The sequence below is a fragment of the Aptenodytes patagonicus genome, chromosome Z (assembly GCF_965638725.1).
Source record: "Aptenodytes patagonicus chromosome Z, bAptPat1.pri.cur, whole genome shotgun sequence".
Classification (NCBI taxonomy): Eukaryota; Metazoa; Chordata; class Aves; order Sphenisciformes; family Spheniscidae; genus Aptenodytes; species Aptenodytes patagonicus.
Window position 1 is genome coordinate 72,466,317 of NC_134982.1, and position 25,080 is coordinate 72,491,396.

Here is a 25,080-nt window from a genome sequence, read left to right on the forward strand (position 1 = left end):
GGAGGGCCGCTGGCGTGAGGGGAGCCGGCGGGGCGGCTCCCGCGCCCCCTCAGGGCGGGCTGCGCGTGGCCGCGGCGCGGCCGGCAGGCGGCAGCGCGGCGCCGCCCGGCGAGGCCCTGACGGGGCGCCGCCCCCGCCCGCCCCACGCCGCCGCCGCCGCCGCCGCCGCCTCGGGCGGAAGCGAAGGCGAGCGGCGGCCGGTGCCGCGCCGCGAGGAGCGGGCATGGCGGACGGGACGCGCTCGCTGCGCGGCAGCAGCCCGGCCTCCAGCCCGGTGCTGGGCGGGCGGGGCCGCGCTGCGGCGGCGGGGGGGGCCAGCAGCCCGCCGGGCCACGGCTTCCGCAGGGTGACCCTCACCAAGCCCACCTTCTGCCACTACTGCACCGACTTCATCTGGGGTCTGGCCGGCTACCAGTGCGAGGGTAAGGGGGTGGATGAGGGCGGGGGGCGGCCGGGCGGGAAGAGCGGGGGCGAGGCCGGGCGCCGCGCCGCCGTGCTGGCCGGGGCGGGTGTGGGTCGTGCGGGACCTGCTGGGAACGACCGCCGCGTCCTGGGCGAGAAGGCGGGGGTGTTAAAAAATTTGTAAAAACACTACTACTGAAATCAATAATAATAATAAAATTATAATAATAAAATAATACATTCTACTAAAAATGTAACAATAGCAATAATAAAATTCTAGTAATAATATAAATTCTAATGATAAAGTGTAACAACAATACTACTGAAAATTCTACTATTAATAACAAATTCTAATAAGTTCTAACAATAACAATTCTAATAATTATAATAATAAATTCTAATAATAAATTATAACAATATTAACAATTCTAACAATAATTCTAATAACAAATTCTAATAATTATAACAATAATAATAAAAATTCTAGTAATAATAGTAAGATTTCTAACAATAATAATAAAAAATTGGAGATGTGGCACTGCCCGCTCCTGTGTGGTGTCACGGCTGTTTGCCATGATCCAGCACTGCCCTTGCCAATCCCGGGATGGACTGGCTGTGAGCCACAGACCACCCTGGCAGGCACTGCCGGGGTGGTCGGTAGCTTGCAGTGGGGCCGTCCCAGGGGTGCCCTTATCTGCCAAAATGCCCGATGGCATGGAGGAGCCACAACCTGCATGGAATTTGAACCTTTTAAACCTGGGCTGATGCCAGAGAGGGGAGAAGGAGTCGCTGGGTCTTCTTGCTGGCCCCCATGGCAGCTGAGGTTCCTGGAGGCGACAAAATTATGGCTTGTTCTGATGCAGCGAAACCAAACAGTGTCGTAGGGAAAAGACGGGTTCTCTGTGTCCTGCTTTTTAACAAAAAAACAACCCAAAACACCAGCTTGATGTCGTCTTGAGCGTGTGCAGCCCAGCTGGCTTGGGTTGCCATCTCCAAGACCATGTCTGGAGGAGTCGGGTTGTACAAGAGCCTCATTGTTCGGGTAGTATCAAGCAAGGCCGTGGGTGTAGAGCGAGTACCCTGCATTGCTTGAAATAGCTCCTGCTTTTTGTCATCGTGGTGGGTGAAGAGGGTGCGGGATTAAGTTGGGTGGAAGTCATGTTCCTGTGTGGTGCAAAAAAAGTCTTGCAAGAATGGTTTTATATTTGCTTAAAACTTTGCTGAGAGATGTGTTTTTCTGTCTGCATAGCAGAAAGTCACTGCCTACCCTAACAGCAAAAAAACTCCAAACTCGAGTGAAAATTTCTTAAGGTGTGAAAATGCACAAAGCTAGTCGTTTATAGTCTTTTATTATATCACTGCCTTAAAAAAAGGCAAATTATTTGAGTCACAAAAGTGGGCATTCAGGTGCCAGTTTTGTTACTTGAAGAGCTGAGCAGCTTTGATGTGTCAACAGGTAAGAAAATGTGAAAGGCTATCGTCGAGGATGTCTCACTTGTTTTTCCATTCACATACTATGTACATAAAGGTAGTGCATAGCTGTAATTTTAATTTAAGGTCTTTTCCTAGTTTGGAAACTGTGCTTGCAGTTTGTGGTCTGGAATTGTTTTTCCCCTTTGGCTTTTCAGGCTGAATTTTGAGTAAGGATCATTAGCACCACTGTCTAATGACCGTGTGCTAATGAGGCACTTCCAAGCTGCACTGTTAAGATACCTCTTTTAAACCAACAGCTGAAACCTCCACCCCAAACAAGTCGTGTGTGTGAGGGGTAATGAGAGAGAGAAAAATACTTTTAGTCTTCATTAGCTGTAACATTCCCTGCTCAGAGTGGGGGGGGAAACCCTGGAATGTCACCTGGCATGTCAGTGTCTCCTTTGAGTGAGGAACTGATTGTTTCTTTGTTTGTTTTGTTAGTTTGTCTGTTTTCAACCAGCTATGCTCAGGGTCATGTCTGTCTTTTCCAACAACTTGCTGCTAAACAACAAATTTCAAAAATATCTGATGGGTCATTTGCTGACAGTTGCTGCTTTTCACAGCCATGCGTACACCCTTATACCTTGTTGAATAGCTTGGCAGCTTGTTCTTTCCAAGTTATTTAATAAAAGCTAATATGATTTATTGAATGATATTTTAAGTAAATTCCATTTAATAATTACCTCCTTGTCACATGTGCTTTAACTAATGGAGTTTGATCATTGGTCTTCAGAAAATAATAAGAGTCATCTCTAGGAGTGCCAGGCTGATTAAAAATAAAAAAATAACCCACCCAGCTTTTAGTGAAGGAAATGTTTGCAGTAGACTGGAAAATCTTGGTAGCTATTCGCTATCTCCTTTTTATTCTCCCTAGAGAGACTAGGATTGCGGGTGTAATTGCAGCTGAGCTGACGTCTGATGTTTGGACTCCTTTTGATAAACCACCTACAGGCTTCGAAGTGAAGCTGTTGAGTGTCCTTTTACTAGGTGAATTTGCAATGGTTTCTGTTCCAAATCTGTGGGTTCAAGGTGTTCAGTCTCCTGATGCTGTTTGTGTTGATGTTCCCTGAAGATGGTCTTGATCAAAACAGAAAGTTTCCAAACTTTGAAGGGAACTGAGCATGCTGATGATAAGACTCTATAAGGGGGGGGGGGGGGGGGGGAAGCTCCTGCCTATCATTGTTTTGCGTAGTTGTGTGGCCTTGATGGATTGTTGGATTTGTGCAGTAGTTGTATGGATTTGAGTTTTAATTGTGATCGCACTTTTGACCCTTGGAAAATGGCATCTTCTATATGTGAATGATCAGGTGTTGTGGTTTAACCCCAGCCGGCAGCCAAGCCCCACACAGCTGCTCCCCCACTCCCCCCTGGTGGGACGGGGGAGAGAATCGGAAGGGTAAAAGTGAGAAAACTCATGGGTTGAGATAAAGACAGTTTAACAGGTAAAGCAAAAGCTGCGCACACAAGCAAAGCAAAACAAGGAATCCCTTCACTCCTTCCCATCGGCAGGCAGGTGTTCAGCCATCTCCAGGAAAGCAGGGCTCCATCACACGTAACGGTGACTTGGGAAGACAAACGCCATCACTCCGAACATCCCCCCTTCCTTCTTCTTCCCCCAGCTTTATATGCTGAGCATGACATCATATGGTATGGAATATCCCTTTGGTCAGTTGGGGTCAGCTGTCCCGGCTGTGTCCCCTCCCAACTTCTTGTGCCCCCCCAGCCTACTCGCTGGTGGTGTGGCGCGAGAAGCAGAAAAGGCCTTGACTCTGTGTAAGCACTGCTCAGCAGTAACTAAAACATCCCTGTATTATCAACGCTGTTTTCAGCACAAATCCAAAACACAGCCCCATACTAGCTACTGTGAAGAAAACTCTATCCCAGCCAAAACCAGTACATCAGGTCTATGGAGTTTTTTGGTAAACTTATCAACTATTCAGCAGACTGGCACATGCCCATGTGGCTTACATGGCTGTGTAGCAAAACCGTAAGAAAGTATACTGAATTCTTAACACATTACTGGCAGTGCAGGCCAAGACAACTGGTCCTTCCCTTTTCTTCTTGTGGACTCTGAAAAATGCATAGAAGAGACGCTCTGATGCTCTCTGTGCAAGGCACAAAGTGTACTGGATCTAATCCCTCTGTTTTAAAGTAAGATACTTCTTCCCTCTCCACTTCAGGGCCAGTACTGCTGTTGCCAGCACTTTGTATGGGATGGGAGGTACTCCTGGGGAGAATTGCGGCTCTCTTGCTAGATTGGCAAGGTATTTTAATAAGTGAAATTTTACAGGGAAGGCAGTAGTCTTCCTGTGTGTATTAGGTGTCCAGTTGGGTCTGAAGATGTCCCTCTATTAAGCTTTTGTGCCCATATTTATTGTAATCTCAGGCAACCAGGCTTGCAGCTGTGGTTTATTCCCCCCCCCCCCGCAAATTTGTTCTCTGTAAACCCTTTGTAAATGACTGTTTTTCTTGCCACTTTACTCTTTGTAGCTGTCACTTCCTTTGACAAGTGTGTGTGAAAGAATAAGTGATGTTTGGATTGTAACATGAACAATTACTCTCTTATATTGCTCTTGCTTTTCAAAGCCTGGTCATTCCAGTTTTGAGTGGGTTTAAGTTTCCTCAGGCTTGGCAAGGAAGAGGCAGCGTAAGTGACTGGGTTTCTGTGCTTGTGTGTGCACCTTAAAAATGAAAAATATTAAATATATGAAGTCTGTATAAGAAATAGAGAGTTGAGTTCTCATTGATAGTGCACAGAGGAACCAATTTCATACACTAAAAAAGAAGATAGCAGATATTTTAATTTGGAGTTTGGGATTTATTTTAGCCACCAGTAAATAAATTTCTTCTCACAGTGCTTTTCCTTTTTCTATAAAAGACTTTAAAAAAAAAAAAAAAAAATTGTGAATTTGTACATTTGGGGGGCTACAAATACTTCCAGTGCTATAAATCTTTCTAATGTGAACTTGATTTGGTTTATTTTAGCCAAAGGTAAAATGTGAGGGATTTAAGTAATAAGCAAGTTGGTTAGCAAATTTAACATAATTATTTAGCCATTTTTAGGTTTATATATATATATAGATATATATCTTTCATTAGAGCATTTATTGGAAGCTACTGTCAGGGACTTCTTGGTATGTTTTGTGTCTATGTCTACTAGGGAAATGTCATTTGAGCAGGTAGGGTCTTGATATGAAGACACTAAGTCAAATAATACTTTGGGAAATAGCATCCTTGTTTTCTGGTTTTGTATTTTGTGGGGGGGGGGGTGTTGGTTGTTTGTTTTTTAGGCTTTGTATTCTAAGGAGAACCTCCGAACTTATTTCAAGATGCAGAAATCCCTGTTTCTCCTAATCTGATTTAGATGTTGGCTGACAACACTGCAGCTTTTCCAGAATAAAATGTAAATGGTGAATTGGAGTTATGTTTATGCCATAGATCTCTGACTTAGAAAGACAGCTATAAAGTTGCTGTGGTTCATATAGGCATGTCCCAGACACGGGCAAGCTACGTTGTGCCTCATTGGTGTAGCAGAACCTGGAGATGTTCAGACAGCATCTCTGCAGCGGTCTGGGGATGCGCATTCTGGACGTGTTTTGAATGGAGTCTACTCAATTTAAAGACTGTTCTAAGTAATTGGAGTCAGGTAGGGAAGGTGTGTTTTAGTTAAAAGCTGGGAGTTAGACCAACAGGGAGTTTTTCTTTGTAGGGATATTGAAATAGTGGCAAGGAATAAAGGGATGAGGAGCAATCCCCTTGAACTCTCATCCTTTCCGGTTAGTTCTGTTGTTGGGACAGGCAGCTGGAACATCCTTGACCCTGCTGGTTCCGTTCAGCTCAGTTTTGAAGGAAGTGAATGATGTATGAGATTCCCCAGATAGTCTTAATGCTTGCAGTTCAAAAGGAAAACAAATTCTTCCTTCTTCTGACGAGCTTGGGTTGCTTTTGGTCCATTCTGAACTAAAAAGGTGCAAGAAGGTAAAACCGCAGTAAAATCTTGCTTCTATCCCACAATCAGTTTGAATTTTCAAGACTTCCTCACTTTATTCTTTAGTGGGTTCCTTGTCAGTGGCGGGGCCTTTCCGTGCAACAATAAGATGTTTGATGTTGAGATGCAGTGTGAGTTTGTGGTTGAGATGTTGTTGAGTGGATGTGACTTTGCTGCATTTAAAACTTAGATTGAGCCATGTGACTCTGAATCCATCTTGGGAACAAACACAAAGACTGTCAAAAAAGAAAAAAAAACACCAAAAAACACTCCCCAAAAGAAACCTTGACACAGAAACTTAGCTCAGTTCTGGCCAAGCGAAAACATATGTTGGGAAAAATGTTTGGAGGATTGACTGACACACTGAAAGATGCAGCTTACTTACTGGTCTGGATTTGAAGGATAATCCATTTTGTACTAGAGAATTTATGCTTTTCTTTTCCCCGCCTCTCTCTGACAGTGCTTCAGAGGAAAATATCATTGTTACCATCAGTGATGCAGAAGAAAGGACAGGGAGCTTTGCAAGGACACACACAGCTTTTGTAGCTGGAAGCTATATTTTGTGTTGATAGTGTTATCCCAGATTTCAGTCCAGAAACTCAGTTATGTAGGAAATAACTTACCCCAGAAAGTGCTAAAGCCAGTAATCCAATACCAGGCTTTGCACAGCACTTTCATATCTCATCTGTGTTACTGCCTCAGTCTGACTCGGTGATAAATGACAAAAGCAATAAAGAAGGTGCTCATCAATCCATCATGGTCTGGAGTGGCTGTGGCTTGCTCTCCACAGGTTTCCTTTCTAGATGATCTTTCATCTAATATTGCTTAGACTTAATATGTTCACATGTTCCTCAGCCATCTTCTGGGCTAGTAACGTCTGGTTCTTTCCACCTCACAACAAAATTTTTCAGTCTTCCTCTGGTAAGTTTTCTTGCAGTGCTGTGCTAGGGGTCTAAAAAGCGTTTTATTCTTTCTTGCAGTTGTGTGGGAGCTAAATGCCTGACTAGTTATTTCTTTCTGATAAACAAAGGACATTGAACTCTAAGGCTTTTACCATAAAACATTGTCGTGGTTTAACCTCAGTCGGCAACTAAGCACCACACAGCCGCTCGCTCACTCCCCCCCCCCCCCCCGTGGGATGGGGGAGACAATTGGGAGAGTAAAAGTGAGAAAACTCGTGGGTCGAGATAAAAACAGTTTAATAATTGAAAAAGAATAAAATCCTAATAATAATCACCATAATAGTAGTAATAATAATAATACTACACAAAGCAAGTGATGCACAATGCAAATTGCTCACCACTCGTGGACCGATGCCCAGCCAGTCCCCGAGCAGCAGCCCCCCCGGCCAGCTTTCCCCAGTTTATGTACTGAGCATGACGTCACATGGTATGGAATGTCCCTTTGGCCAGTTTGGGTCAGCTGTCCTGGCTGTGCCCCCTCCCAGCTTCTTGTGCACCTCCAGCCTTCTCAGTCGGTAGAGCATGGGAAGCTGAAAAGTCCTTGACTAGTGTAAGCACCACTTAGCAACAACTAAAACATCAGTGTGTTATCAACACTATTCTCATCCTAAATCCAAAACACAGCACTGTACCAGCTGCTAGGAAGAAAATTAACTCTGTCCCAGCTGAAACCAGGACAAACATTTTCTAAGCACTGTACTGAACCATTTAACAGCGTTTTCTTTAAAACTTGGGTAGAGTTTCAGTCAGAAGTAACCTCAGTACTTCATGGATGCAGAAGCACTTGCCTGTTCCTATTTTCTGCGATGTTTATGTGCATTAGCTGTGTGTTTCCCCCTGGTTCAGGTTTGGTTTCTTTTTGGGAACCAGTACATTTTGGTAACATCTCCCCTTTCTCTAGAGGTGGTGTGCATTCCTTCTTTATAGGTGTGGAAGTTCGTATTAAAATAGGATATAGCGCTTCTTACTCAGCAACGCACATCTCTGTGTGATTACTCTGTCCTCAAGTTTTAGTCGTCAGCAATTTTTTCTAGTAGTGATGTTACTTTTATTTCAATGAAATACCTGATACTATTAGACAGTATCCTGGAGTTTTCCATGTGAAAAAAACCCCAAACCATTATGCAATCACTTTGCATTGACAATTGCTTTATACCAAGGTACAATGGGTATTTATTACCCAAGTGTAGATGCTGATCTTGAGGTGGGGTCTCTTGCTTATAGTGCCATGGAGGATGACATGCAAGGTTTTTAGTTTTCATTCTCCTCTTGGCAGTTTGTAATGGATGTTTCTATTGATTCCCCCCATTCCCCCACCACCACTTTGTTCTGAATTCCAAGTCCTGGGATAAGGAATTATGATGCATTGTTTCCAGTGGGTTCCCTCTGGGCAGGGTCACTGTTGCTTGTCTGTTTCCTCCTCTTTGATTATGTGCTCATTATAACTCGTCCATAATGTTGCTTTTCTGCTTACTATCCCACAGAAACCTGGTTCTCTTCCTGATTTTGGAGCTCTTTTCTCAGGTGACAGCTTTGAATTATCTTTGAATCAGGCTGTCCCCAGATGACCTTTGCTTTTTGGTTACGTCACTAATTTCTTCCAGAGTTGTTTCTAACACTGCATTTCATCAGCTCAAAGTGTCTTTTCTTCTGGGCTAGTTGTTGCTCATTAGGACCATCCTGGGCTGGCTCAGGAAAATCCCTTTGGCGAAACTGCTTTTGCAATACCTATTGAAAACAGGTGACTAAATTACATTAGTGTAATTAATTTGACTCAGCTTCAGTGGGGAAAGAACAGGATGTATGTATACCATATAGACCTTTCTAAATGGTGAAATAATATGTGCTGCTCACCTCTGGTTCTTTTTTTTTTTTCCTTCTTTTTTCCCCCTTGTATTTTTGTTTAATAGCACCTTTCAGTTTTGAGAGAAGGCTTTTAGGGAACACTCTGAAGCAGAGAGTAAAAACTAATATTTGTGTATCACAATGTGATAAGGAACTAAGTGGAAGTGTGCTTCTTTTTTTCTAAATGTATTCTAAATGTTCACCATAGTATTCTTCCTTTTAAACCATATTGTTGCCTACTCTTTTCTTACTTGTGGAAGCTTGTTATTCACTAGAGTACAGTCAACCCCTAATCTCACTTCCTGTTTCTATTTAAATATTTTTATTCACTTGGCTCTGGAAGAATATGGGTGTGTGCATATGTGTGTATATATATTAATACACATATATTCATATATGTATATATAAATGTGAAGAACACGTGTTTGTATTTTTATATGTTTGTTGTTTTTTCTCTGTTTAAAATTGAATATGAGTGATTTACTTGGAAGCATGTTTAGGATTATGAATGTAATATGCTGATATTGCTCACCTTGACTTCCTTTTAAATACCACTTGTATGATATAAATGCTGTGCCATTTGCTATGTAAGAATAACGTTGTTTAAGATCTAAAGCAACTAAAAGTGAGAATAAAAATTACTGTATTTGACCACAATTTAATCTGTCCCTGGAGGTTTTATATACAGAAGACTTCTGGAGACATTCTGAATACTTTGCTAAACAGATGTGCTCGGGAGAAACTGAATTATTTGAACTTCAGGTGTTAAAATAGGAGCACTGTGTTGTTCTGCAGGGTAGTATTAAATTACAGTGGCTAGGAAATAGGACTTCCAGTTTAAGTGCAAGAATACGTAGCAAAAAAAAATCTCTGTTCCGCATTACATTTCTTTCTCCTTGGCAGAATGTGTCATATTTTAATGTCTTGGTTTGTTATGATGTAATTCAGGAAATGAGTCTGTCCTTTTTCTGCAGTACTTTCTCTACAGACTGTGGAGATAAGAACTGGTACACCTTGTTAACCAGTGAGTGTAGGATTACTCAACTAACCAGTTCCTTAAGTGTTTCAGACAAAAATACTTCCTCAGTGCTGAAATAATTGCATGGTTGGGAGCTTCAAAAGAAGGCAGAAGAATACAAGGAAATTGCTGAGATTCCTCTAAGCATGAAGAGGGCATGAGGGAAAGATCTGAACATGAAGTGAAAATGCTAGTCCTGTTTGAGACTGTGGATGCTCTCTTTCAGAATAAAAAATGCCTTTTGTGAGATGGAAGATTTTCTTCAGAATCTAGTTAGGATGCCAGAGTGAGTGTAAATCATCACACATACAAATTTGCATGGGAGACTGATAAGGACTAGCAATCCTGGCATGTATCTGCTGTAGAAATAAGCCCTTAGACTTGAAACAAAGGTGTGGGCTGAGTAGCATGACCTAGGAAAAACTGCTTTTTCACGTTAAACCTCTTCTCAAAACAGTGTTGATACAGAGGACCAGAAAAGCCGATTTCAAACTTCTTGGATATTCGCAAATATTTAGAGAATTTAAAAGTCTCAAGACACTTCTGCAAGTTGATGCACAAATTTTGGGTGGCAACGGATGTTGTTGGATATGCTGGTGGCATAGTACCACACTGGGACAGTTGTGCCTGGCAGGTGTGCACGTGAGTTGTGAGCAGAGTGTTTGCGCTCACTGCTGGAGGGTTGTCATTGGTATGTCAATGGCAGCCCTACCAAAAGTAATCACAACCCCTTTATCCTAGAAGGGGTTGAAACTTGAGGAAAATGGTGCTTGCAGTTATGCTTGGTGCTCCAACCCTCTGGATGATGGGGAGACTTAACTCTGCAAATAGAAGATGCTGAGTGAGAAACTGAGCATGTGACCCAAAATGAGGAGGTGTGAAAGCAGAGACATAACCTTAAAAACAAAAACAAGTGAAAAGATTCCTGATTTGGTTTCTGTGCTGTTGATTTACATGCCTGTAGTTTCTCTTGTGAAGAAGAGAAGTATTCCCAACAGCACCTGGGACTATCAGACCTTCTCAGTCGAATCCTTTTTCAGAAATAGGCTGAAGTAGGAGGTAAAAATGACATAATGTTAAAAATAGCCTTCAAAACAGCTAAGTATCGTTGTGTTCATTCTGGTTTTGACCTCTCTTATTCTGTTCTTCTTACCTTCTCTTTGCTCCAGAATAGCTCCTGTCTGGCAAGTGCCTTGAGATTTCTTGAAGCTATTGTATTTTTCATTCAAGCACTTTTTCTTCAGGAGGAGCAAATAGGTTATTTAAAAAATAAATCCTCCTCCCTTCCTTTTCCCAAGTCTGGAAGGATAATGGAGAGATGTTATACTTATTCAGTACTTTTGCTCAGTGTAACTTTTTTCTACGTAGGGTCTCATGGGAAGCCCTAAGAACCTTTCAGCATGTGTTGGTAATTCATGTGTATAAATTAATAGCTATGTTACATAATAAATTAAGAGCAAGTGCTACAAGAACTTGCCCTGCCAGTCTGATTGATTTAAAAAAACACACCAAACAACAACAAACTGAAATAAACAAAACCTTGAGGTTGTTTGGTCCCTCTTCAAGAACGATTTATAGTTTCTCAGGGGTAGATTTTGAATTTTGCTGTTTTGTGAACAGAGCTATTGCACCTCAAAAGTTCTGGTGTACTCATAAGTGGTGTATATAACTTGACACTGCAGCTTCTGTTCTCCAGATAGCTGTAAACGCTCAGCTTCTGTGAATTATATGTGATCTTACTCATGTGAAAGAGACTGTTCCTTAAATTCAAGATAAGTATAGTCAGTGACTCAAACCGAAGTGGTGGAATTGAAATCCTCACTCTTTCTTATCAGGAATCTTTTTAAAATGTTTGAAATTCATAATAAAATTAAGACTGGTGATTAAAAAAAAAAAAAGTAGCTCAGAGATTAGCACCTTCAGTTTGCTACCCTTTCTGGAAATAGTGCCTTGTGAGTGTTTTATTTTCCTCTGATTCACCACTGTATGAATCATTTGTCAATATCCTTGTAGCAACCACGTTGAAGAAAATACTGAATGTACTTACCCAGCTGGCACAGGACCCTGTTTCTTTGGTTTTTGCCTTTTTTTTTTTCTTTCTCTCTTCTTTCCAGCTCTGTTTTTCACTCAAATCCTATAGTTTTGTACACTTTTGTCTGTGATGCAGCTTGGAAATGAAGCCCTATAGGAATGAGAGGTAGAGGTTGCCATGGCAACTGGGGTGTGTTTGTTATTTTTTTTTTTCCTTCACTTGTTTTGTTTTGTGGTGATAGGAAGTGTTGAGATGCCCTAGATAATGCTGAGATCACCCAAGTTGAAAGAGGAAGAGCACTTATCTTGGGGTAACATATATTCATAATTTGGCCTATATTTTAATTACAATTACATTAGCGTTTCTTTTAAAATTATAACTGTGCTGTGGAGGTAGGTGGGTGCTATTGTAGCTAAGATTAGCAGTGGTTTTTATTCTAGTCTCTTCAGGATTTTTTTTATTACGTTTTTGTGTTCTGTGTTCAGTTTTTAAGAGGCAAGGTGGGAGGAAGTGCACCTCCTAGGTATTGCATACTGGTTACATCACTGAGCAGAGGAGGCTGGTTTTACATAAAATGCTGCCTGTCTCTCCTTCCTTGGACCATTCAAAGGCTTATGTGTGTTTTGGAGGGAATTCTTGGGTGTTTCCCCCGAGAGCACTGAGCAAACTCTTGGAGGCTCTGTGTGTGCGGGATGCCTGGGCGGTGTATGTTGTGTGCCCCTGGTGGTACGCCCCATAGGTGCAGGACAACATTACAGCTGCTCTGAATGCTGTAGTGTTGAGAATGTCTCCAAATCTTTGAGTATTGTGAGGGATTCCAGGCAACCGTGTCAACATCAGTTTTCTGCCAAAATGCCATCATGGCTTATGAAGTCCTACCATGCATTAAATTTTGCTATGATCCGCCCTGTTTATTTAAGTGTAACTCAAATTCTTCTTTTTCAAAGCTGAAGATGTGCTACTGTTATTTCCCTTTTTTAAGCGGAGAGGCATTTTGGCTTGAATATGTCTAAAATTGCAGAAGCGTGAACAGGACTGATTTTTGTAGGAGACATCTGTGTTGTCCACTTGCATTTTCAGTTATTGAAGTACGACATTGGCATTGTGGTGTGTGAAGTTATATGCGCTATACTGGGCAACCAGTGATAGTGATGCAGGAGGCCATGTATGTGAGGGCTGGAAACCCGCAGGGTTTATGTAGATTCTGTAAGCGTGATGAAGTTTGAGTTAGAAGGACACTTGCAGTAAATGTCAAATTGTTTTAGTGGATTTTCTGTAAAATTGAAGGCTGGGTCAGACTGCCTTGTGGGTTTTGTTGTGTTATTCTGTTCTGAATACTGTAAGCTATAGCTTTTTGTTTTGACCAGTAGCTGTGAGTCAGCTGGAGAGTGCTGATAAACAATTGACAAAGTTTCTCTTTGTAAAGCATCACCCTGAAAGCAGTGAATTGGAGAAGCTGTTGCAGACAACAGCTGCAGGGAACTCCTGTACCGTGTCTGTAGCGTTCATGATACTGGTCTGTGCATGTCCTACAGTAGGTGGTTCTGTGGTCCAGCTGGGTCTTCCTTGTCACTCTCCTGGCTTTAACCATTACATGTTTCTCTGCCCCTGCTGTCCCATTTCACTTGCAGATGCTGCAGAGCTGGCACCTCTCTGCTCTAGCCACTGTTTTTTATCTATGGTTCAGTTGATAGCATGGGGTGTCTGCAGCAGAAGACAAAAGAGGCTCCGGCTTAAGACAGAACCAGGGGAAAAGACTGATGTGTAAGTGGTCTTCAAGAGGCTTGTCTGGAGTGGTATCAGGTACTTGATTTTCTACTTAACCCCCGTGGCATCTTGCTGAAATTTTTAGCTGAGTGTCATTGGAAGATCTCACTTCTCCCTTCAGGGGTGTTAGGAGCTATAGTCTTTCACTGCAGGTGCAGTGAGGGTGGTCAGAGGTTTTTCTGTCAGACTTCAAGATGGCTTGACCCTTTCTAGCTGTGTAAAGGCTGCAGTCTGGAAGACCTGGCAAAAAGCCACGACTGTGTTACATGGGCTGGCATCTGGTTTGTATGGGCAACCTTCATCCTTTAGCTTGTACAAGAGAGATACTGGAGTGCTTAATTGTTTGCCCTCAGATAGACAGATTTCTGTGGTTCAGAGATGATTTCTTTTCAGGATCCTTGTCTTCAGCATCACTGAGTACCACTGCTAGCCCCCTGAGATTGGGAGCTTGACTCTCCTCGCTGGAAGGAGAGTCACAGCCATCCCAATGGTCTGTGGCTGTTGCATGGTGGGTGCGACTTCCCAGTAGTGCATTACCATGCTAGAACCATGCAGTGGAAAGATGAATTCAGTGAACAGAGGGCAAAAATGTGTCCCTCCAGGCTCCCTGTGCAACTCCACATTGTGAGTAGGATGCCTCTTCCTCTGGAGGATCTTCTTTGGGGAACTGTCAGGAGATGATTTGCTGAGCTCTTTCCTGATGTTGTAGCCCTGTTGGAGATGCCTGGTTTTCCATCAGTGAACCAGTGCCTTGTCCCAGGGCACTGTCCTGTCTTTGGCCTAATCCTCAAGAAAAGAATCTGAATGTGAGTTTGGCACTAGCCATCTTTCATCTGTCTGAAGAAGAAAAAGCTCTTAATGTCGGGGACCTGTTCTGTGCTAAAATCGCACGCCTTTGAAATTCTGTGCCCACCTTCATTTCACAGATGGGAAGTCTGATCCAGCTGTCTTTCAAGAGGGAGAAAGTAACGTCTCTGCAGAACTCACCTTTCTGTGTAAGATTAAGCCTGTACTTTGGCTTCTGTCATGTCAGGCACATGCTATGGAAGAGCAGGAAGAGAGGAGGAAATAACCTACTTAGTCTTGACCAAAATAAAACTTTGTTTTGATAGAGTTAGGCTGACTTGGCCTGAATGGTCTTGGTGCTGATATGCCCTTTAAGTCCCACTGATTCATTGTTTGGAAAGTAGACACTGTTACTGTTGTCTTGCATAACAGCTTTGAAGCTTTGGTTTACTCCCTGGCTTTGCTAGTTTTCTTGTTTGTTTTGCTCATCCATCTATAGGCAGTTGTCCTTCCTACTTCCATCTTTTAAGCGCTGCAGTAGCTACGCCTCCTGCACTGGGCATCCTTGCCATTGTGTGCATGGGTGTACTTTCATTAAACTAATTTGAGCAAGCTGATTCTTCCGTGTTCAGCTCTTCTGTACACGTCTTCCTTCCCCAAGCACTTGTAACCAGCCTCTTTATAAACCAGTGCTGCTGTTTCATGACTGCGAGCCCTGGCAGAACCAAGGTGGAAGCTAAGACATCTCTACGAATGCTGGCAAACAAAATGGGAATTTTGGAAGCCTTTCCAGGTCCTAGACTAAAGCAGTTTGGTGATCCACCGGAAGGCAGAGGGCCCTGCCGTGTTTCAGGGTAACCCTGGGGAAAGTGGCTGGACTGAATGGGTATTTGCATTCCCTTCCTTAATAAGAGGAGCAATAAGAGAACATCTTGTTTTCTTTTATTCTAGCAGTGATTGCCAGTGCTCTTAAAAAAGAGCTGTTTTTTCACTTGCTGAGCACTATCTTTTTTTTCCTTTGTGAGAGGAGGGTGAGAATAACCACTTGAAAGACTAGGTAAGATTTGCCACCTTACGTGGTTTTTGCTGTCCTTTCTGTTCTGCTGTCAGTAAGTGCCCAAAATAAGCCTCTTTGACTTGTTAAAATAACCAGCACCTTGCCTCACTAAGGTACCTAGCTGCAGCAATAGTTGCAAAGAGAAGGAAAATAAACAGTTCATGGCTGTAGTACACAGGGCAAGAAATGCTGGACATAATTTGTAATAAGGGAGGTTTGCTTTGGACATGAAGCACCAGGCTCCTAACTGTAAGGACTTTGGAGGACATAGAGTTGGCTGTGCAGAGAGGCTGTGGGTTGTCTCTCCTGGGTGGGTTTTTGGAGCAGGTTTGGCTGACACTTGTCAGGAACACAGAAGGACAGACTAGCTGAGCTCTTGAGGTTGCTTCCTGCCCAGTTTTCTGTAAAAATTAATGTGTTATCTATGTGCTTTCATTACAGTTACCTCTGGGACATACTGAGATTCATGCCCAAAGTAGTAAATATTTTTGTAGAAATTATTTTGACAGTGTAGGTATGTGGCACAGAAATAACACACTGTCTGAACTATAATGTGTGAATGTTTGACATCGGCTGAGCAGAGTTGTTACTACTCCTCTATCTTTCTGCTTGGAATGTGTTTTGGTTTGCAAATTTGAGAAGAAAAGGATGGAAATCCCATTGCTTCCCTCATCGTTTGGGCTCAGGAATGTCTTCATCTCTTCCTTCCTGGCAGGTGTCTTCTCAAGAGCAAATCATGCGAGACCTCTAAATTCCCACAGTCATTTGTTTTGATAAATGCCAAGACTTTTCTGTTAATTGCTGAATTTGTAGCATTCTCAGGCTTGGCATCTGGAGTAGGAGAATATTTTGTAATTCTGAGGAACATTCATATTCTGAAGAATAGCTCTGCCTTTGGGGAGAGGAAATGCCTCTAATTGTAGAATAGTTTGCAATAATGGCTTGATGTAGCATAGGCAAATTCAAATACTCCCTCTTCTTCTGGGTGGTTGATGCCTTATATAAATTGGTGACGTATGGAACAAAGATTTGTAATAATTGTGTCTGTTTAAGAGAAATATTTATGTTGCCAGAAGTACTGATGGATATCTCTTCTCATCACTAAACTTTACAGGAAGCCTGGGAATGTTATTGAGGGTATAATTTACCCCTAATTCATTCTTTCATCTTGATAAAAACAAGATGTATGTTATCTGGTCTAATTTATAATCTGGTGTATTGACTTGAAGTAAAAGAATCTTGGCTTCTGTAAATTGCTGTGCTTTAGCAAGCTGAAAGGAGTCGTGCTGATTTAGAGTCTGACCTTAACTCTTCGGACTACGTAGTTAGATGTACTGTACTCTTAACAGTAATGCTCTCTACTGGAGTTAATGAACATGAGAATTACTGAAAGTATTGAAAAGGAATTGAAAAATTCACCCTGCTGGAGTGAATTACCCCTCTAGAGTAAATGGCATGAGCCATTATTCTTTCTGTAGTATCTGTTGCATTTAAAACATAGTTGTTAGCTATGAAGCACAAGGCTTGAAAATGTACTGCATATCCTTTGTGCTGCCCTGAGACTGCTGCTAAACTTGATGGCTCTGATTTCTTGCCAAGGTCGGTGGTCTGTTGCACCCGGCATGTGGTAGTGTAAAAAGTGCCTGTGCTCTCACCTTCCCAAGGAGTTCACCCAACCCCAGCAGTTCCCTGGAGAAACAGCAGAAACAGCACCTGGAGAAACAACTCCTGGTACTCATCACCCTAGAGTTTGTAGCCAGGAGACAGGTGGTTCTTGGATCCATCCGCTAGCAATGCAGGCTCTGTCCAAAGTTATCACAAGGTACATGTCTGTGATCTTATCCTTTTGCCACCTGTAAGGAGCTGGACCTTTTGTGTACCCATTCTCTTCAAACAATTGCCACTCTCTTGGGGCAATGAAACTTCGGGGCAGTTGTGGCCTGTTGCAGTCTTCCTACAGCTAAGTCTGGCAATGTGTGGCAGGAAGTGTTAAGGGGCATGGTCCTGGTTTTTCAGAGACCTGCCTGCCTTCGATTGGCAGAAAATGTTGCTCCTTGCAGCTGCTGGGATTTGTTCAGATGGAAAAAGAAAAATTTGATTACAGGTAAGTTTTATTTGATATATAAAATGCAGTAGTGAGTTGAAGTTTGTCATGTGAAAAAGGAGGAGAGAGAATCTCGGGGTGTGGGTGTTTATGATAAAGAGTGGAAGTTGCCGTAAAGCTGGAGATGGGGAGAACATAATTGTACCACCTGCATCTGGTCCAGGAAGCTATTTATAAATGTGTTTGATTTTTAAAATGAATACTTCAAATTTTTAAGCCTAAAATACGTGTGAGTACAGAGACACATTCCAGTTCAGGGTAGGAGGAGTAAAGTTGCACTTTAGATACCTGATGAGGACTTTGTCAGTGTTTCTCCATCTACTGTGCTTCATCCTTTTTTAAAGATAACCTTTTAAAGATGATAAAAGATGTTTGGATCATTTATAACACTTGCAGACACCTGTTGTTGAAAAAAAAGTTGCCCAATATTTAATCTGGTAGAAGCTTTTTCTTTTGTCCTGTACAATTTCCATGCGCTCAAGAAAACGTAGACAAAGTTCCCCTGGGCACCCAAAGGCTGGTCCTGTGCCAGAGTCAGATGCTAGCCATAACCACAGCCTTTTCTTTGTCTTGTTTTTCTGAGCATCTTAGCAGAAGACAGATATAACTGAGGGTACTGCACATGGAAGGTTCCCTCTGGAACTGAAAGTTGGCATTCACGACATGTGAAGTGCTAAAATAAAACCACACTGACTGCAGGCCTGGGTTTGAGTGGCAGACAAAAGCAATAGAGGGAAGCAATGAACTTGAACAAGGTTGCAGGTGGATTTGTGGCAGCAATGTCTTAGTAGGGCGTATGCTACTCAACTGTCTTGTTAACAGGCCACCCCCCCCTCTACAAAGGCCTGTAGTGAGCTGAGAGTTCATGTCGGACATCAGCTGCTGAGGATTGCAGAAGAATCTTTTAAGTGAATTAATTTTAATTACCATTTTATTGCCTGAGGTCGATGAATGTAAAATGATGTGTATGATGGGGGGAAAAATACTCTTACAAGTTGATGAACCTTGAGTCAGCTTTTACAGATCAGGCAAGAAATGAAGTTAGATTTGTAATGATGCATCTAGGGAAATATATGCCCAGTGTGTAATTGTCAAAAAAAGGCAAATTCAATACTACACATTATTAGGAAAGGAATAGGGAGGAGTGGCACAAAAGCCACCTCTGTGCCATGATATAAACTCACAGTGTGCACGTACTGTCTCTGCAGTGGCTGAGCTGCTGGTGAGTCCATAGGAGTTTCATGCAGTATTAGGTCTTCAAGAAGGCCTTTTTTTTTTTTATAGCCCCCTTGTAATTCTTTCTTGTAATGTATGTAAATTTATAGGGCTTTTTATAGAGGATTGTAGAGTTTTCATTTATGTATACTCCTACAGGCCATCCAGTCCAGTAAACTCTCCAAGACAGGGACTTTTTCCAAGTTTTACATTTAACAAGATGCCCCAGAGAATTACTGCTTTTCATTTAGTTTTATTTATATTCACATTTATGAGCTATGTTCTTTAATGCATTGCACTTAAATTTTTCCAGAAATGAAAAATTTATTGTGCACTGATAGCTGGGGAAACAATTCTGAGTTACTAGGCCATTCCTGGCTGAGCTAATGGTTTGTCTTTAAAAACAAGAATAAGCCCTTTAGTTAACTAGGTCATTCAGTAATCTATAACCTTTGTTACAAGATTAGAAGAAACTTTGGCAGGTGCTTGCTGGGAGTTAAAATTTGTGCAGGTGAGCAAAATGCAAGCGAGTTGAGTTACGGCACTCACAGATAATGCCAAACAAAATGAAATTATTGTGTGCCAGGTCATCCAGACAATATCGAGGAGTTGTGGTGTTGTCACTTCATGTCAGGGTATGCGATTTTCCCAGTGCTGGCTCTGTGACAGGCACCTGGCCAAAACACCACTCTGTTGTTTCTTGGGAGTTACTGAAGTTTGCTGTGGGTCTGCCATGTGCCAGTGCATGCAAAGTGTGCATGGAGAGAGTGCTCGGCTGCAGGTACTTGCCTCTGTCTTTGGGTGCAGGAGCTCTCTCTTTTTGAGTCCTCAGTGTGACCTGTGGCAACGAGAAGAGTGATGGCTCCTGTGTTAGTACCAGACCATGTCCTGCAGAACCCGTGGGTCATGGCACCCTGCAGTGAAGACAACAGGAGGGAATTGTTGGAAGAAGGAGAGAGTATTACTGCTGCTTGTGGTACTGGTGCAAGTTAATTGAGATGTAAGAACGAGAGGCAGAGGGGTAGGAGATGGCTGGCAGGACAACAAATCCAGACAACAGAAGGTGGGAGGAGGAATTGCAATTTACTTTGCAGGTGCTTTTGTTAAGCTCAAAATGAGTGCTCACTGAAATGAGAGAAGTGCTCTTGGGTTAAGAACGCACATGTGAATAGGTCCACAGTGAGTCTTGTGTTAAACTGATCACGCTTGCAGGAGAGGATCAAATCCATTTTCGTCTTTGTGTTGACATTCCTTGATCCTCCTTGGAGAGCAATTTGGTAGCTCTACTTTTAAAAGTGTTTAGCAAATATGAAATTAGATTTATGAATACAATTGTTAAAGTTAAAAAATTAAATAAAGACTAACGTTAAAATAAAATTTACAAATTTATGTTTGAAAAACAGCAAAACTGAATTATGGTATCTCCTCAAAGAGGAAACAAAAATAATTTTCAACACCTTCTAGGATTTTGTTCAGGACTCGGTGGTCTTTTCAAAAGTAGGAGAAGATTATGTGTTAAATTTGGTATTTCGGAAGCGATTTTCACCCAGCCATTGTTTGCATGGGACACGGATACACTGCTGGAGTCTGTATGGGACATAATCCACGTTTTTCTTCTTCCCGCTTTTGGGATCTGCTTTGACATGTATCTTGAGGACAGAGAGAACAAGGGTTATATGGAAAAAGTGTGGCATATTGGAGGGTGTAAACAGCCCTTGCTTTGCTAGCAAGTGTTACACAGCTCTTGAGTTACAGTGATGCCCAGCTTTTATCTCCCGCCTTCCTCTGGAGGGCTGGAGAGAGATGTTTTCTGTTTTCTTGCAAGTGTATGTTGGAGAGCTACTGGCTCTCTGTTCACTGGGTGTTGCCGTGTGTATACATTACCTTTTTCTTTATTAAATCACCAAGTCAAACAAAATGTGATAGGGAAAGTGTCCCTGGGAAATGAAGGCTTATGGGCAGAGACTGCTGTAAAACCACGTCTCGTGCTCAATGTGGAGAGGGAGCAGTCCTGTGGTGCCTGATAGCCACCTGCCCTCTTGCTGTGCATTAGGAATATCTAATTTTTCATAAGAATGAAGTAATTTATTACTGAGTAGAGGAGGGGAGCAAGGGAAAGTTGTCAAATGTGGTTGCTGCTGTATGCCTGACCATGTAGTTAGGTGCTCAGGGAGACCACGTGAAGTCCCGCAAACCTGCAAGTAAACGATTTTGTGGATTCTGTCAATGTCCCTTGAAATCACATCTGTTCATCTTCCCTCAGTGCTGTATAGCTTCATGCAGCTTAAACCTGGATATAGGTGCCTCGTATTCAAAGTCCAGTTTGAAGGTTGCAGGTACTGTTTTCTTCAAATATACCTCAGGTGTTTGTCTCTCCCTTCATCCATGCTGGCCTTTCAAGCCTGACTCAAACCATCAATTTTGGATACAGTATCTGAGTGCTGCAATTGAAATTGCTTTGAATTTTGCATTTCATCTCCTGAAACTTCACACAGTGTCTTCTGGCTTGTTTTCCCTGGTTAAACATCACCCCTTAAAAAACACCAAACCTATCCTGGCTGTCAGAACTTCAGGCTTAATGGTGTTGCCTCTCTGGGACTACTGAGACAAATTCAGGATTCCTCCCCCCCCAATATTGTTCATGCTTCAGTTTGTCTTGCTGCCATTTTTTTTTTCTTTCTTTGGGGAATGTGGAAAACAAAACCAAAATGGTGACTTGTAAGAGTTAGCTCACCCCCTGAGGAATTTTGTGGGACAGGAAAAAGACACATAGCCAGAGTGCATCCTCCCTGCCGAATTTGAGGCATGTGACAAGCAGAGGAGGGGTGTGTGAGCACCTCCTCAAAAACGTGTGAAAATCTTTCATGGAGAATGTTACAATCTCTGGGCCCTGCTGATCTGCTGTTTGTCTCCTGATATTCCTTAATTTGATTCTTTGCAAATGCTTCAATCTTTCCCTTGAAATTTTAGGAAATTCATTATTTTATGTATTGTCTTTTTCTATATGCACTCAAACAATTAAAACCTTTATGCACCTTCCTATTTTACTCCTTGTCTGAAACCTTCATTCACCTTTTGATTTTACTGCTTCTCTGAAGTTGTCAGTTTGAATTCTTCTTTAGTATATTTTTCTGTGCCATGAGATGTTTCCTCAGGTGAACCATGAGATGCTCTTGTTATGCAGGACCATGTTTTGCTGCTTCTGTCACCGCAAAAGAGAAATTTGGGTGGTATTGTGTGGTGACTTGAGTTGTCTGAATACATGGAGAACATCTCTTCAAGTCCATGCCCATACCTCACTTCGATCGGCTGATTCGGAGCTGCCTTCTCTGAATTCCCTGAGGTGTTTGTGTAGGGCTTGGTTAACTTGTGTATTGAGTTACTGTGTGTGCACTTAAAATAAAGCTAGTAGCACTTGGAGGTGCTGTTCTTGCAGACTTCAGTTGCCTGCTGCTTCTTTGCAGATCATAAAATTTTTGGGAGCAATCTGCAGTGCCTTGCTCTGTTCTTTCCTTTCTAGTCTGCCTGCCTCTGGACCAGAAAAACAAGGGAAAACAGTGCCATTTCACTGAATTTCATTAGTCACTGATGTCGCTTTCTCCTTAACTAGCTCTCACCCCTTTATGAAGTTCTTGACAGCTGCCTGTTTATATTTGAAGCCTCATATTGTTGTCTTTTGTGGGTTGGAGTCGAGGAAACCTTTGTCACCATGCTTCTGCCTGCAGAGGTCAGTCCCCCTCACCTAGCCAGGTTCAGCTGAGCTTCGGACACAACCTGAGAGACAGTGAAGAGGCTGCCTAAACAAATGGCTGGGGCAGATGTCTTCTGGCGGTGGCAGGGCATATATGGTAAATTTCAGACTGGCTGGTAATGGGCAGGTAGCTTTTCTCCTGACGCCTCTGCAGACCTGCTCTCAGCAACCAGCTGACCCTCCTAAAAGCATCAGTAGAAATGTTGTGGAGACCTGAGGAGAGAGTAGGTTATGTCCCTCTATATCCATGTTGTGATGACATACGTAAGTGTGATAAGAATTCACCAGTTCTCTGTGTGGGGTCGTACCTGTTTTCTGGAGCAGGAAATGCATCTTTCCTCTGCCCAGACAATGACTTCGTTCTCTTCGGTCTCCTCTGTGCTGATGGGCTGTGTGCTCCTTCCTCCATAGTGACCACCTCCAAATGTGTTGGGCGTCTACTTTTTCAGCTCTGAGAATCTGCTTTATCATCCCTTTGTTGACTGTTTCCAGTCTGAAACTGGACTGTTGACTGTTTCCAGTCCCTTCATTGACTGACCCCTTGTCTGCCCCATTTAGTCAGGAATGCTGTCAACCTTAAAGATGCACATAACACTTTATAGCACCCAGCAGGTTTGGATCTGCTCTGTTCCCGCTTTCTTTCATCGGTGCAGTAATCACTCTGTGTTCAACCATGGATGATGAATAACATGTTTGTACGCAGTAGTGACTTGCAGTGCTGTGTCTTTTTCTGACTTGGAGACTAATGAAAAACAAACATCTGCCTACTGCTCAGATTAAGATGAGCACCAGTGTGAAAGGTGTCATCCTTTTTGTGCCACCAAAAGGAAAGGTTACTTTGCATGGACTGGCAGTAAGCTGCGTAGAGAAGTGGACCTGGATTTTAATGCTTGAGTTGGCATGGGATAAGTGGTGTTGTGAAATCAGAAGTCAGTGAGCTGGGGAAGGAGGAGGAGAAGAAAACTGTCTGCTTTTGATGGCACTAGCACATATAATCAGTAATGGCAATGGGCTGCAGATGGGAAGCTTGAAGTGCATGGAATTTTTTTCAGTTGCTGGTGAAGCTTAGGAAGTGGTGTAGTGTGGGACGTGCAGAAACCTCCTCTGTACAGCAACAGTTGCCACTGGCAAGTCGTCTTCTACCCAAGCATTGGGAGAGGTCTGTACTTCCATGCGAGAGGTCAAGGCCCAAGCATCTGTGTAAGGCTTCACCCTTGAACTGGTAGAGAGTAATTCTGAAAGAAGGAAGCCTCTAAAGCCATAGCTGCATGGTTTTTTAGTTCCTAATTAATGCGAGGTGGTGGGAATGAAATAAAGAATCCCTTATTTTCTTTGCACAGCTTAACATCACGTAAATCCGTGGTAAGAAGCTGTGGAAAATATCACCCCCATGAGAAATAATTTTTTCAAACACTGTCTTGCTTGAAAGCATGCTTTGTGGAGCTCGGGTTTTCTAATTCTAATTCAGGAATTCTAAACCTGTTGCTTCCACATTAAAAGAAATAATTAGTTGCTCTTGACTTTCAAAGCTGCATGCAACTGGTGACCTTTAATTTCATCTCCTTCATCCATTATGCTCAGTGTGTAACAATACTGTGTCTTCTCCCATTTATTCCTGTCACATGCACTAGCTTGTAGCATAATTCACTTTCAAACATGTCCATCTGCTTTGACTACATCAAAGAGCTATTTTGGACTTCAGACTGTTTAAAATATCTTTGGAAATTTAAGAGCTCATTTTGGTGCTTATAGAGAGAGAGAGTGTGGGAGGGCATGACTTGCTGTAGGCCTGTAATGCATTGGGATAAACTCTCCTTCCTTTTCCATTGCCAACATCTTAGTGACAAAACGAGCTGGAGTTCACGCACTGCAAGAATTGTGACAGTCATGTATGTTCTCAAACGTAGGGGAGAGCAAATGTGATTAAAAAGATGTGTTCCTAATTGTATTTGACTCTATACGATTTTTTCATGAAATCCCTTGTTTGTGAAGACTTGCTCACAGTTCTTATTTTATTTCCTCAGTTTGCAACTTCATGTCTCATGAAAAGTGCGTCAAGCATGTCAAGATACCCTGCTCATGTATTGCTCCTAGCCTTGTAAGGGTGAGTAAGTACACACTGCCTTGTCTCTTTCTTGGGATAATAGCACAAATTTATCACTAATGAACATGGTGTAGTATAGTGGTGGCTTGTTAATATCGTAATACTTAAATCAGTTGTGTTAGTCATCACAGGCTTTTATAGCTGCTCAAAGGCAAAGTTACATTTCCTTTGAAAAGTCCCTGCTATGGGCGGCTGTGGATAGTCTGTCTTGGAAGAGCAGTTACTTGCATTCTTTAAATATTACTAGATGTTCTTACTTATGTGTCATTACCTGGAAGCCTTGCAATAATGGAGTGGGGTGACTGATTGACATCAGTGCTTTCAGAAAACCATACTGTGTGTCATACTAAAGAAGAACTCTGTACACCACCAATTTTTTTACAGCAGTTACATCTTACTGGGAAAATGCTAAAGCTTCTCTGCCTAGTGAAGGGGCTGTGTTTGGCTTCTATTGATTGCTGCATCTTAAGAATTTGCTTGTTTATTGTGTCCAGAGAATAAGGTCATTGCATTAGAAGCATAGGATTTCAAAGCCAAAAAATCAGAGGGCAGGACTTCAATTGATGGTAATAATTC

The 25,080-nt window shown here is 42.4% G+C and overlaps 1 protein-coding gene across 1 annotated transcript in view; it reads left to right on the forward strand.

The window, feature by feature from the left end:
• The first annotated feature begins 223 nt into the window (after positions 1 to 223).
• The window catches only part of DGKQ (diacylglycerol kinase theta), a 100,892-nt gene continuing 76,035 nt past the window's right edge, over positions 224 to 25,080 (forward strand). Inside the window, exons 1-2 of the mRNA XM_076362166.1 lie at positions 224 to 422; positions 24,425 to 24,504. Coding sequence (XP_076218281.1) covers positions 224 to 422; positions 24,425 to 24,504 — 279 coding nt within the window. The remainder of the gene's footprint in view (positions 423 to 24,424; positions 24,505 to 25,080) is intronic.